The sequence below is a fragment of the Filobasidium floriforme genome, assembly GCF_021052385.1.
Source record: "Filobasidium floriforme strain CBS 6241 chromosome Unknown HD553scaffold_25, whole genome shotgun sequence".
NCBI classification, from domain to species: domain Eukaryota; kingdom Fungi; phylum Basidiomycota; class Tremellomycetes; order Filobasidiales; family Filobasidiaceae; genus Filobasidium; species Filobasidium floriforme.
In genome coordinates this window covers 482,448-494,801 of record NW_025763646.1, presented here as the reverse complement: position 1 = coordinate 494,801, position 12,354 = coordinate 482,448, and the positions used below count along the sequence as shown (strand labels likewise).

The 12,354-nt window shown below is 52.9% G+C and overlaps 4 protein-coding genes across 4 annotated transcripts; 2 read left to right on the top strand and 2 right to left on the bottom strand.

Moving 5' to 3' along the window:
• Positions 1-67: 67 nt before the first annotated feature.
• On the top strand, positions 68-3,292 carry HD553DRAFT_352726 (vitamin H transporter; the record flags this gene model as incomplete). Its single annotated transcript, XM_046183714.1, has 21 exons — positions 68-481; positions 546-586; positions 663-686; positions 771-854; positions 927-1,005; positions 1,087-1,178; positions 1,253-1,262; positions 1,342-1,367; positions 1,454-1,462; positions 1,530-1,584; positions 1,651-1,730; positions 1,806-1,874; positions 1,938-2,026; positions 2,088-2,140; positions 2,211-2,250; positions 2,317-2,385; positions 2,449-2,481; positions 2,549-2,605; positions 2,667-2,762; positions 2,830-2,902; positions 2,961-3,292. Exons 1-21 carry the CDS (start codon positions 264-266, stop codon positions 3,290-3,292), a joined length of 1,629 nt encoding a protein of 542 aa, XP_046033415.1. The 5' UTR covers positions 68-263.
• A 231-nt stretch (positions 3,293-3,523) lies between these two features.
• HD553DRAFT_337361 (uncharacterized protein) lies at positions 3,524-6,612 on the bottom strand. Its single transcript, XM_046182279.1, has 7 exons — positions 5,819-6,612; positions 5,535-5,641; positions 4,740-5,406; positions 4,468-4,648; positions 4,293-4,396; positions 4,095-4,223; positions 3,524-4,026 (listed from the first exon to the last, which is right to left on the bottom strand). Exons 1-7 carry the CDS (start codon positions 6,372-6,374, stop codon positions 3,608-3,610), a joined length of 2,163 nt encoding a protein of 720 aa, XP_046033414.1. The 5' UTR covers positions 6,375-6,612; the 3' UTR covers positions 3,524-3,607.
• A 1,356-nt stretch (positions 6,613-7,968) lies between these two features.
• HD553DRAFT_326604 (uncharacterized protein) lies at positions 7,969-9,076 on the bottom strand (the record flags this gene model as incomplete). The annotated part of the gene is made up of 2 exons (XM_046181721.1): positions 7,969-8,146; positions 8,310-9,076. The coding sequence occupies 2 exons, from the start codon at positions 9,074-9,076 to the stop codon at positions 7,969-7,971; spliced, it is 945 nt and encodes a 314-aa protein (XP_046033413.1).
• Positions 9,077-11,854: 2,778 nt separating this feature from the next.
• On the top strand, positions 11,855-12,327 carry HD553DRAFT_345721 (uncharacterized protein; the record flags this gene model as incomplete). The annotated part of the gene is made up of 3 exons (XM_046183120.1): positions 11,855-11,930; positions 12,018-12,220; positions 12,304-12,327. The coding sequence occupies 3 exons, from the start codon at positions 11,855-11,857 to the stop codon at positions 12,325-12,327; spliced, it is 303 nt and encodes a 100-aa protein (XP_046033412.1).
• Between the last annotated feature and the right edge of the window lie 27 nt (positions 12,328-12,354).

The following is a 12,354-nucleotide window of genomic DNA, read 5'->3' as shown; positions in this document are numbered from 1 at the left end:
ACGTCCCCAGTTTAAACGACCACTTGTCTGCGATCGATCCCCTCTCTACAATCGTTCATAATCCAAATGTTATTTAAGAAGACACAATCCGAGGAGAAGTCTTCCAGGCCTAGGCTGAAACCGGGATGGTCAGCCGGACAGAGCAAGGACAGAGCTTTAAGCGATCAACGGAGTGACGCACCTTGCTGGACCTGTACTACCATCGCATAGGAAACGGTCAAACTCTACTCATCTGAACTAGCCACTTGGACAAGCCGCTCGATATGATGGTCCACTCTCTTCAAAAGGACACCGACAAGGCCGAGGTCGAGATGAGAGAGTACGCCCATACGGCCGACCAGGACAAGGCGGATTTTGCCCTGGAAGGTCGACGGGAAGATGACGAGAACTCTCCCGAGGCCATTCTCGAACGATACCCCTTGCTGAGGGACATGACCCCGGCAGAGCTGGACAAGCTCAATCGAAGGGTCCGTCGTCGGATGTAAGATGTGTCCACACGCGTATGTGTTTGGCTGTATAGAGGCTGATTTGATCTGCATGCATAGCGACATCTGGATGTTACCCATGATCACTTTCATGTTGTTCAGTGAGCACCGGATCCGTTCGAATGAAAGGGGACCATGCTGAGCGATCGTTGTCTCGTCGTGCGTGACGATTTACAGTCAACTACCTCGATCGCTCAAACGGTACGCACAAACATGGATCGAGGCGGAAAGATGACAGCGGGAGTTGACCTGAGAAAGATTCGCTCGGCGCTCCTCCCTTTACAGTCACGAACGCCCGCATCGCTGGCATGCAAAAGGACCTTCACATGACCGATGTCCAGTGGTCTGCCGGCATCTCTCTGTTCTATGGTAATTCGTTCTATGACTCGACCCCGAGGCAAGGATTGATGGCCGAAACTGACGTATATGGGTGGGGATCAGTCGGCTACATGTTGACCCAACTTCCAGGCTCTTTGTTGTTATCGAAGTACAAACCGAGAATCATCCTACCCCTTACCATGTACGTCACACAGCGGGCAAGAGTCCGGGAAGCGGTCGAAACACATCACTGACGTGACCAAGCCCGCCTTCCGCTCTTCAGGATCGCTTGGAGTATTCCAACGATTTGCTTGCCCCTTGCTACAAATGCCGCTGGGTTCATGGTCTGCAGATTTCTCGTTGGATTCGCCGAGGGTAAGGCTTATGTGAGGCGAATGCTGTCAAACACGAACAGGGTCTGATCCGTCTGCCTCGTTTACCAATCACAGGACCTTTCTAGTGAGCGAAACATGTCGATACCGCTGGTGCGTCTTGGTTGAGTACCATCTGACTCGCGTCGAATCCTCTCATTTCATAGTCCTGGCATTGCGCTGTTAACCTCATGTGAGTTTCAATACCGCTGCACCCGCGCGATTTGACAGGTAGACGGTTGTTGACAAGACTGGATCTGTGATCTCCCCGTTGTACAGCGTGGTATGGTCAGTTCATGAGCTGAATCTTCGATCGCCAGCCCGTATGGCAAGTCTGACCTCCGTCTCGACACAGTCAAGGAAGAACTCCCTTTCAGGATGGCCATCTGGCAAGGCGCTATCACCTTGTCGTCAGTATGCTGGTCCTCCGTGTCTTCAGTGTGTTCCGGTAATTGACGAGTGCGATTGGTGAGCAGCGCCGTTTTTGGAGGACCCTTCGCCGCATCTATCTTGGAGACGATGGGCGGAATTGCGAATCTGCCCTCCTGGAAATGGTGTGAGCAGCCTTCGCGATCGAGAGCAGTGTCTTCTTTAGCCATCGACTGACCCTCGTCACGTCTAATCACTCTAGTCCTGCTCATCGAAGGCGCGATTTCGATCTTTGTTGGAGTCGCCTCGTATTGGTTCTTGCCAAACTGGAGTACGTCAGGGTGCCCAGACGAGGTCTCGAGTTGCGATGAGACTGACGATCTGGATTGGACAGCTAACAACACACCCTGGTTGACCCTGGAAGAGACTGAAATGGCGCAGTATCGAATCGTCAAATCTGCCGGAGGTATAGACGAGATGCAGGTGCGTTGGTCCGGAGGTTGCGGTAACAGACACGACCTGGGTCTGAGCGATCTTGTTTCAGGGCGACTACACGCTATTCCAGGGCGCCAAACTGGCTGCGAAAGATCCCTTTACGTGAGTGCTCGCTTTCTGTCGGCTTGATCTAGGGGAAAAAGCGCTGATACATGCTGGGTTCCAACCATAGCTGGTTATTTGCTGCCCTGCACTTTTTCCTCATTGTCGGCGTGAGTAATTGCTGTAAGGAGGTTGGCAGGAGGAGTAGCTTATGCGATTGTTCTCGCGACCCTCAGCAAGCCTACAAGGAGTTCCTTCCTAGTATTCTTCATACGTTTGGCGAGTCCAAACTAACGACCTATCTGGTGAGCTAAAGGTCCTAAAAAGAATCGTTACCATCATTTTACTGAAGTCAAGCATATGCTCAGCTGCAATCGCCTTGCTACTTCCTTGGGTACCTCGTGGGTCGACTTGAGAAACTCTCGATTCGGACTTTGCGCTCATGTGAATTCAATCTGGCATGGTCAGGCCACCCTAGGCGTTGGATGGTCTTCCGGGCGATTCAAGGAATTTACCTATCACACTGTGAGTATGCATGCGTGTATCGTTGCTTGTCGATCAATGCACTGATCACGGTAACCGCCAGGCCGTCCCCTTGGTACTGAGTATCGTCGGAGTCGCCATGATGATTTCGACCGAGAACATCGGGGTCAGATACACCGGCATATGTTTCCTGATCATGGCAAGTCTTGCCATCAGGAACAGGAACCCTGATCGCACCCGCTGATAGCGATATTGCTGGCTTGCAGGGCACCGCTTCGGGTCTCAACATGCAGGTTAGCTGGGAAACGACCGTCATACCGTCTCCGCGACACAAGAAAGGTGCGTCTCCGAGCTTGTCTGTGGCGTCCCGGCTCGTCCTCATCGACGTCTTTTGCAGCTGCCGTGATCGCTATCGCAAATATTTGCAAGTCTATTCCGGTCGCCTTTCAGATCGTCGATCGTACTGACCATCCAAGCATGTACACAGTCTCTTCCACGTCCCACTGGTTCAGTCCGTACTTTTTCCTCCGGAATCAGGAGCCACTCTATCGATTGGCGGGCGGGTTGCTCTTGGTCGGATGTGGCGCTTCAATCCTATCGGTACTGGCTGTGCGGTGGAGGGTCAACCGGCTGAACAAAGTGCTCGACTCCCAAAACGATGTCGAAAATGAGCAAAGAAGGGAACGAGGTCAAGCCGACAAATCGCAGGCTTGGCGTTTCCCCATCTAACGACCGGACGGCAGCAACGGATCCCATGCGAAAATGGATTGGATCGCTCAGCTGACCGGGACCCGGTGTCTTAGCGTCTGTGTGGTATCGTTTGAGAAGAAATCGCGAATTATCATTGTACCCATATTTGAGGATCCTATCCGAGCTAGTCGTTTGTCCTGCGTATTCCTGGAGGTGCAGTATGAGGGGAATGAATGAAGGCGTCGAGTTTCCAGGTCTTCGAACGTAATTATTCCATATTGCGCCATTTCCTATATTGCCTGATACATTCGAGAGATACATCTGTCACGTCCCGCCTCGCCACCACACCCTGGATCATCTCGGCCGGACGACCTTTTTGATGACCGTCTCCGTAGTGACCCGTGCGCCTGCGACCGCATCAGGTCCCGGCTGTACGGCAGCGGCGGCGGTAGGATGACCGTGTTTCAAGAACATGGCTTCAAACTTCTCCAGCTGCGCCAACCGTTTCTTGCTGATCTGTACCGTCGAGTGTCCAAAGAGGCCCTTGACGAGTGACCACAAGTAGAGCAGGATGATGGTCACCAGGACGGCCGAGATGGCGGCCCGGAGAGGATCCTCCATGACCCAGCCGATAGGGTCGAATTCGCCCTCGGCGGCGTTGGCCCGGACGTTGGACGTCGTCGTGCGGCTGTTGGATCCGTCGCCTCCGGTCGTGGTCGATGGGGTGCCCGCTTCGTCAGTCTTGCTGGCGGCAGAGGCGGCCTCGGTGGGTTCTACAACCAGAGTTCATCGCAGGTCGTCAACAGCTGAACCCACAACAGACGTTCCAACAGCGGCTCACCGTCGATATCCTCGTCGTTGCCGCTCGAAGGGAACTCGTCCGGATGCTCCTTGATGTATTTGCGCAAGTTCTTGGCGAGCAAGTCGTTCCACTTTTGCTGCCCCGTCTCGGCCTGCCCGTTGATGGTGCCTGCAAGGATCAAGTCAGGGCGTTAACCTCGAGCGATGTCACGACACAACCAGAGACTCGGGAACCTACTCTTGAGCATGCTCTTGCCGGTCCATTCGACCTGATACGTAGCGTGCATGAGCGTGCCCCCACCTTCAGCATAGGTGAACACGGTCTTGCTACGAGTAAAGAAGCTGCCGAATGCCACCGCACACAACAACATATCAGCCCGTTGTTTTTCAACCCGATTTCCGAAACCACGCACCTCTTCCCCGCGGGCACCCCGGGCGTCCTGGTGATCCCCTCGACACCCCACCAATCCTCACACCCGTCCGGCTGGATGATGGTCTCTTCGCCCTCACACTTGGTGCTCCCGATCTTGCCTCCCAGGGGCCGACTGTACGAGATCGTCCGCTTGCCATTGGTCCAAGGTTGAATCTGGATGTCTGCGCGCGAGACGTCATACGGGGAGAATCAACACCGGTACCTTGCACGCTTCGCTTGTCTAGAATCCCCGAACCGCACGCCGGTACTCACTGGTCATCCCCTCGCCCTCCCAGATACCCCTCAAAAACTCTTCCTTGTGGTACAAGAGCTCGTAAACCTTCTTGGGCTCGCTAGGCAACCTCGTATGCAGGGCCTGTTTGTCCAGATCCGGAGTATCGGCCTTGGTTGCAGGGTGAGGTCCTCGGGAAGACCCATCCCCGCCCGTCGACCCGCCGCCTTGTTGTTCGACGCCGGACTTGTCGCTGGACCCGTTCGCTGCGGCTCCGGACGAGGTGTTGTTGTTGTTGTTGTTGTTAGGGTGTCGGCCTACAGTCGAAGCGGACGAAGAGGACGAGGAGGATTCGTACCCTCTATCGTTATCGTGAGTGCTAGCGGCGGTACTAGCACTCCTAGGTCGGTTCCCATCGCCATACCGAGCCAGTTCGCTCGCATCCCCACCTCCACCGGAGATGGCCCTTTCATAAGCCTCCGGAGCCTGTTTCCTCCAAGCCCCAACGAGGATGCCCATAGTATGATCCCGTTTAGGCAGAGTCGTGAACAACGACCTCTGGGTGTCCCCGTCATTGTTGCTGCTGGACTTGATGCTCGAGTTCCGACCGGGAGCGAGCGGTTCGTGTAGGATCTCGATGGCGTTCGGGATGCTCCCAGCGACGTTCTTCGGTGAGATCGAGGTGATGGAGGAGATGGGGATTTGTCGCTACAGTCAAGCCCCCACCGATAACAACGTATCATATCATATGATAACGTATCACGTTCGTACCGAGTGTCAGTGCCTTGCCTTGGTTCTTTGCCCAGGCCAATCAACAACCCTGGGGGGGTGCTCACCTTGGTAACGATCCCAACAATATTAGCCCTGAAATAGATATTCCTCTCGGTCATATAAATCCTCCCGTGGATCATCACCCCAGAGACGACCAGGGCGCACCCATGGGCTGTAGAAAAGAACAACAAAAAAAAAAAAATCGCAGGTCTCACGAGATCAGCCTCTCTGACATTACATGACCACAAAATCTCAACAACCCCAACCCTCAACAACCAGATCCGCACATCACATTACATCTCTTCTCTTCAGAACACCTCTCATTTCGAGAACAACGCCCGTTACTCACTGCAAACCACCCCCTCCCCCTGTTCGATCTCGAAATGTTTATTCCACTCCTTGACCCTCTTTTCCTTTACACAATCCTCCCCATCCCCACCTCCGATCGAAGATGTGCCGGTCGTAGTCGCGGTGGTAGCGATCGAGCGGGTAGTCGCTGTCGACCCTGCTCGATCCCTCCGGACTTCAGCATTTGTAGCTCGGAGCGAGTCAGAAGATGTTGCCGGGTTGTCGAACTTGACGGAAGAAGTTCTTGCCATCTCGTCACCGTCTCCTTGTACGTGGACATGGGCAGGGACTGGTTGAGGTTGGACGATGGTAGTGGCCGATTCCACAACTTGAGGTTGAGACTGAACGGGCAGGACGTGTTGAGGTTGGTCGGAATAGACGACCTGCTGTGGTTGTTGTTGAACTTGAACGGGCTGGACGTCAACAACGGTAGCGGGTTGACCGGGGTTGACGGTGGTATAAGAAGTAACCGGCGGCAGGTTCAAGTTCGAGTCGTGTTGTTCGCCGTTGCTGTTGACGACCCCACCGAGGGTAGGTGCACCGAGTTGGATGGACATCCTTTAACCTTTACTTGATCTTGTTATTATTATTATGCAAGGACTGATGGGATGGGATGCAGATGAGACGTGGTGGGACGATCGCGGAGATGGTCCGACGGAGCAGAGCGGGGAGGAGAACAAGGTTCTTTCTCTCCTTCGGCGTAAAGAAAGGAAGTGGGATTTGCTGTGTATACTCTGTGTACCGTCTGATGAGGACGATGTAACGCTGTGCTGTGTAGGGTGTATTATGTGCTCTTGAATTGGGGTTTGGAATGAGAGGTGGTACGATCAGCAACTACGACGACGACGAAGGTATATCAGAGATCTGAGATCGATGTGGAGTGAATGACGACGCAAGCCCGCGCTCAGAGCTGCGGGCGATGATGCCGTCAGCCAGAGCCAGAGCCCGGGGCCGGCGAGTTCCCCCCCGGAGCGCAGCTAGACTGTCTGTCATTCTTCATACACACGACCAGCCTCCGATCAACCTACGTTCCTCTCCAAAGCTCCCTCGATATGCTGTAAGAGCGAGAGGTTCACGCTCGATGTCGCAAATCGCAAACCTACCATCGTTCTCTCTTTCGAATCGCTGATGTGTCGATTCTTGATGAAGATCCTTCCCCGACGACGACGATGTTCGATGATGATGTCATCGTCATCGTCCGACCCACCCCAAGGTTTTTGATCACCGAAGCCCGATTCTGCTCATGTTTAGCTTCCGAGACATCGCCGAGACCTCCTCGAACGGGTTTCAGCCGCCCAAGTCGCTAAAAACAGCTTCGTAGCAGACTGTGATGATCTGAAACGGTGATCGACAACATCCCTCTGTCCTATATCCTCGTACGGTAAGGGGTGATCGGGTGGGCAATGACGATGTAAACGATGATATCTAGGTTGAGCCAGAGAGAGAGGCGAGCAACAAGACACGGGTCTCCGCTTAGCTGGTAGACTTTTCCCTGAGAGATTACGGACGACAGAGCGGGAGAGAGAGAGAGAGAGAGAGAGAGAGAGAGAGAGAGAGAGAGATGCGGCTACATGACATCGCCTCGGCATTTCGATCAATGCGATCCCAAGGACTGCCCATAATGAGCGGGCATGGCAGGTCCGGCAATACATCAGCCGAACTGAGCCTGAAGCGGCCTTTAGAGATGGGTGAGCGCAAACCTCACGAGCTCAAAGTTGAGAGCCCTACGGTAAAGAAACGGAAATACAAATCGATCAGATCAGATCCGGGTGCCTGTAGATTGAAACGCATCTATACCTTCCACATTAGATCACACTGTGATACGCTAACATCTGCATATCCCATCTCTCGCAAGAAGCCCATGTTATCATAAGCATAATTACAAGCTGATAGGCTCATTTAACTTCGTTTGACACGACCACAGCCCCGGGCGAATGTATCGACATCGAAATCATCAGACTGCCGCTTCAACTCATCTCCGCCGTCTGCGTGCCATAGTGCCGTAGTTGCAGTATCATCTGTCGACTTCATCGTGATTCCCTCTCGCTGTGGATCTCGACCTTGGCAATGATGGCTTGATATGATATCTGCTTAAGCACAGTTCATTGTGTCATTATCCGGCAGGCGACAGTAGCGAGAGTGAGATAGCTTCTAGGGGCGGCTCGGGGACAGAAATAAGAACAGTCGGTTCATTGCAGGCGCTCGATGCCTGCCCGGTCTTGGCCGGTCAGCATATGAGAGATCTTCCCGCAGAAGCTTGTTGAATCGACCGTCGGGTCGGGAAGAATAAGCCTGCGACTGCGATTTGGGTTCGAGGTTTGATATCGTGCTGTGGGGCAAGAGGGACAGGTTAAGTCAGAGGCGGCTGCAGATTTCGTAAAGCTTGATGGTGTCATTCCTGCTAACAGATAATACAAGGTTCTTGAATAATTGATACAAAAGGTAAACACAGTCCACAAGCAGCTGGCTATCCTTAAGCGTTCGTACCTCACGAGGAAGCGCCCGAATTGGAATCGTTTGTGTTGCGAGTGTAGGCGGAGACGCTCCCGCTCCCAGTGAACCTCGAAAAGAGGTTTGACGCGGACGTCAGCACAGAACGGGCGGTGGAACCACGAGTTTCGGTCGTAGATTTGAGCGATCCTTCGGGACCCGCCTCCAAAGTCTTCAAGGGAGAGAAAGTTTCGCCTGCGAGACGCTCGAGCTGAGGGGAAGACTCTAGAATCATTTCCAGTTCCGCATCCAGCTCGGAATCGTGAACAGGAGGCTCTTTAACAGAAATCTCGCCGTACGTCTTCAACAAGGCCGCTAGCCACTCCCTCCGCTCGCGGAAGTCCTCGTCCTGCAATTCGCATCCTCGCAACGAAACCTTCGGAACCACACTCGGTCGACTGAGAATTCTCACAAAAACGGGAATTCTGCGATGAAGTTCGGCCGCTTCCTTCCCGGTAAGCTCGAGGGCCATCTGACGGACCATGCAGAGCTCCCAGACCCTAACCGTGTACTTCAGTGCGGTAGCCTTCTGTTCATTCCCTAGACGGTGTTCCTTCTCCAGATCTGTCAGCTTCTCGATGGAAGCTTTCAAAATCCTACAATTTTGCACCTCCAGCAACTGCTGCGTCGTTGGGTTGGTCGACAGTCTCTTCAGCTGTCTGTCGACACCATCCCATCGGTCATAGTCCATCGAGAACTTCGCAAGCGCATCGGAGACATTGCTTTCGATGGCCAAAAAAATGTCGTTCGATAGGTTGCTCGTCGTCATGGTGTGTGTAGGTAAAAGGTCCAGTAATGCAGTGATGAAGGATCTCATCTGGGTCGATTGCTATCTGATCATCTTCATCTTGCTGCAGGCTTTATAGGCATTCGAGGACACCCTTCTAGCTCTGAGAATCCCTGCCTTCCTTTGATAGGCGTGGTTTCGTCAGGCAGACCCCCTGTTTTATCATCAGCTGATCACGAAGATCGTCAGGTGACAAACGATGAGATAATGACACTCCTTTCTTTGTTGTGTTGTTATTAGGTGATTACCTGCCTGTCCATAATCCGGTGACGAGGGCACTGACTGCTTGTCATGTGATTAGGGGTCAGGGTTAACCGACAAGGTAGCGAGAGAAGGTGTATTCTTACTGACTGAGACCCTCCAGACGAGGTATGGAAATCATTTCCAAGAGACGGCATTTGGGTTGGGACGGTATGGACGGGTTCCCCGCAATGCACTCCATCAGCTAATTCTTACCCAACACTGGGACGTCGGATGCGCTCTTCAGATAGTGATCAGGTTGTTATGTTCAACTGATTCGGGCGTCATCGTAGCGGTCGAGAGAGCCGATAGGTGTCGCACCAAGAGGACTGAGCGTATAGCTTCATGTGTGGGCCAGGGGGCGCAGGATACTCAATGACAAAAGCATATACCTTGGCACAAGGCGGGGTAGCGAGACGAGCACGGAAGTCATGAGTGAACTACTCGGGCCCATCAATATAGCCTCGTACGAGTCACACGTCGCGGGCAAAAGGTCTTGTACAGCGAAATTGTCATCGATTCCCACTCATACCGATACCAACAAGCGCATTACATCCTAACAAAACGACTGCTCAATGGCGTCTCCCGGCAGGATGATCCCGTCAGTCTCAGCCAGCTTGCGCCAGTTCCAGTAGTCGACCTTGGTGCCCTCGTCGTCGATCTTTGTGGTCGTATCTCCGTGCAAGTCTCGTGTCTTCAAATGGGGTGCCCTGGCGACTCACCGAAGACGCTCTCATGTCCGCAGAAAGCGCCTCCAGAGAGGTCCTGAGATTAGGCATACTGTTGACTCTGGTACAACAACGCCCTTCCGTCGAGCGTGTCATTGTAGATGGCTTCGGAGGTCCACTCACCGACAAAGCCGGGAAAGTCTGTCTGGGCGCTCGATGCCTGTCCGCAATCGATCTCGGAGATGATGTCTTCCCCAGATACCAGCGGCGTTTGGGAGAAAGGTGAGGGAGAAGACGAAAACGTGTGCTTTGAGCAGGACGACGAGTTTCGCACGCTTGGTCTCGTTTAACTCAGAAAGGCCAAGAGCGCGAGTGAGACGTGATGTACTCGAGTACTCGTACAGTACGTACAGTATATCTCTTCGTTGTACAGTACGTACAGTATATCTCTTCGTCACGGCTTGATTAGTCTCCAGACTACATCCACCATCAAGCACCCCATTCTATTATCTTTGTGAAGCGTCCCAACGATCCACCTTGTATGACCGAAGCTTCCAAAGGATGATCAGCGCCGAGCTCGGCCGTGAACAAAAGGGAAACGTCGATCCTATCGCAGGAAGCTCGGAATGTACAGGTATATATACAGGCTCTTTCATCTCGGTCGACCTAGCGATACACATTGATACATGTGAAAGAAATAAGCACGCTACGTACCGACCTCCATGTGTGACCGGATGACCCCCGAAGCTGATGTCAAGCCGGACGTGCACGTCAAGGACGAACCTGTAACTAAGACGCCTCGCAGTGAGTTCAAGCAACCATCATTCATCCAGATCTCACCGGGACATATATCTCTTGCTACCCCATCTGACTCGTCGCTCACACGTCCTGTCCGATATTGAATCCCAGAACAAAAACCCGTCAACTCCCCTTCCAAGCCCGGCAAACGTTCCCCCGTCAAGAAAGAATCCCTGAAAAGCAACTCGGCCCAGAAAGAAGGTTACAACCCGACGACCAAAGCGATGGCTTACGATTGGGTCATGAAGGCGTTGGATAACATGAACTCGTCTCCCGGGTTGAAGAAGGACTTGGCTGAAGAGTTGGGGGTGAAGCCGGCTAATCTCATCAACGTGAGTCACCAGATCTTGTTCGTGCGAATTCGTCTGTCATGGATGTTGACGGGGGTATTTGGCAGAGCTGGAACAACAATTGGAAGTGAGAATCTACCTCTCCTTCCCTTTTCTTTGAATACCTTCTTGTGTCCCTTCTTGTGTTCGTAGATTCAAAACCGAGTCACTCACCCACCCGTTGGATATTTCTATAGGAAACGTGTCGAAAAGGTCCTCCACGATGAATTCCGCGGGGCGACCTGAAAGCGCGCCACAAACCCTGGGATACTTTCCGACTTCCCCTGTGATGCCCTCGTATTTCGTCCTAGCTTCTCAATGTCGACGATATCTCGATCCGCTTATAGATGACAAACTGTACCGACGACCAGGATGATCAAAGATGTTGCCATGATCTCCCGCCTCCCTTTTAACGGCGTTTCATGGCTTTTGTTCATTCATTCTCTTTTGTGTTTCTGTAGACGCGCGCCTCGGAACAAAAGCGATAAAAGAGGCGAGAATCGGAAGATCGACCCCGACGGCGAACATCGTTGAGAAGCTCGACGACCGCTTGAAGTATATATGTAGACCATGATAATGCCACCCCTCGTGCATCATCCCCCCTCTATCTTCTACCCCTCTCGAGAACGTTCATGAACACGCCGTCGCATAGCCACTACAGCTCATTTTGTGATCATTAATATTGTCACCTCTTTACTACTGAACAATCTCGGATCCACTACGACATGTCTTCGCCCGAACGAGATGTAAAGCCAGACCTCGACCTCCCGAAACAAGTCTCACCAAGCAAGAAGGCGAAAGGTGAGCAGCTCGCAGGTGCTTGCGATATACCCACTTTCTCGCTGATACGTCTTACCTCCTGCCATGTTGATCTATCCACTGCGATAGCGCCCACCAAAAAGAGCCCTTCCAAAGCCGGTTCCCGATCCGTCAAGAGAGAAATCACCGGGACAGGCGACGAGTCCGGTTTCAAGCCTACTTCCAAGGACATGGCCTATCACTACGTCATGCACGCTCTCGACAAGGTCACGATCGAGACGAGGAAAGAGATCGCGCAAAAGTTGGGGGTGAGGCAGAAGAACCTGGATGCTGTGGGTAGTCAGGTTTCGCGAGTAGCTTGATCTAATCCTCGCATACCAAGCTGATCCTCCTAAGTCTCGCTCTGTGTGGGAAGTCCTGGTCCATCAACTGGAAGTGAGTCAGCTCGATGTGTTCCGTCTATCTA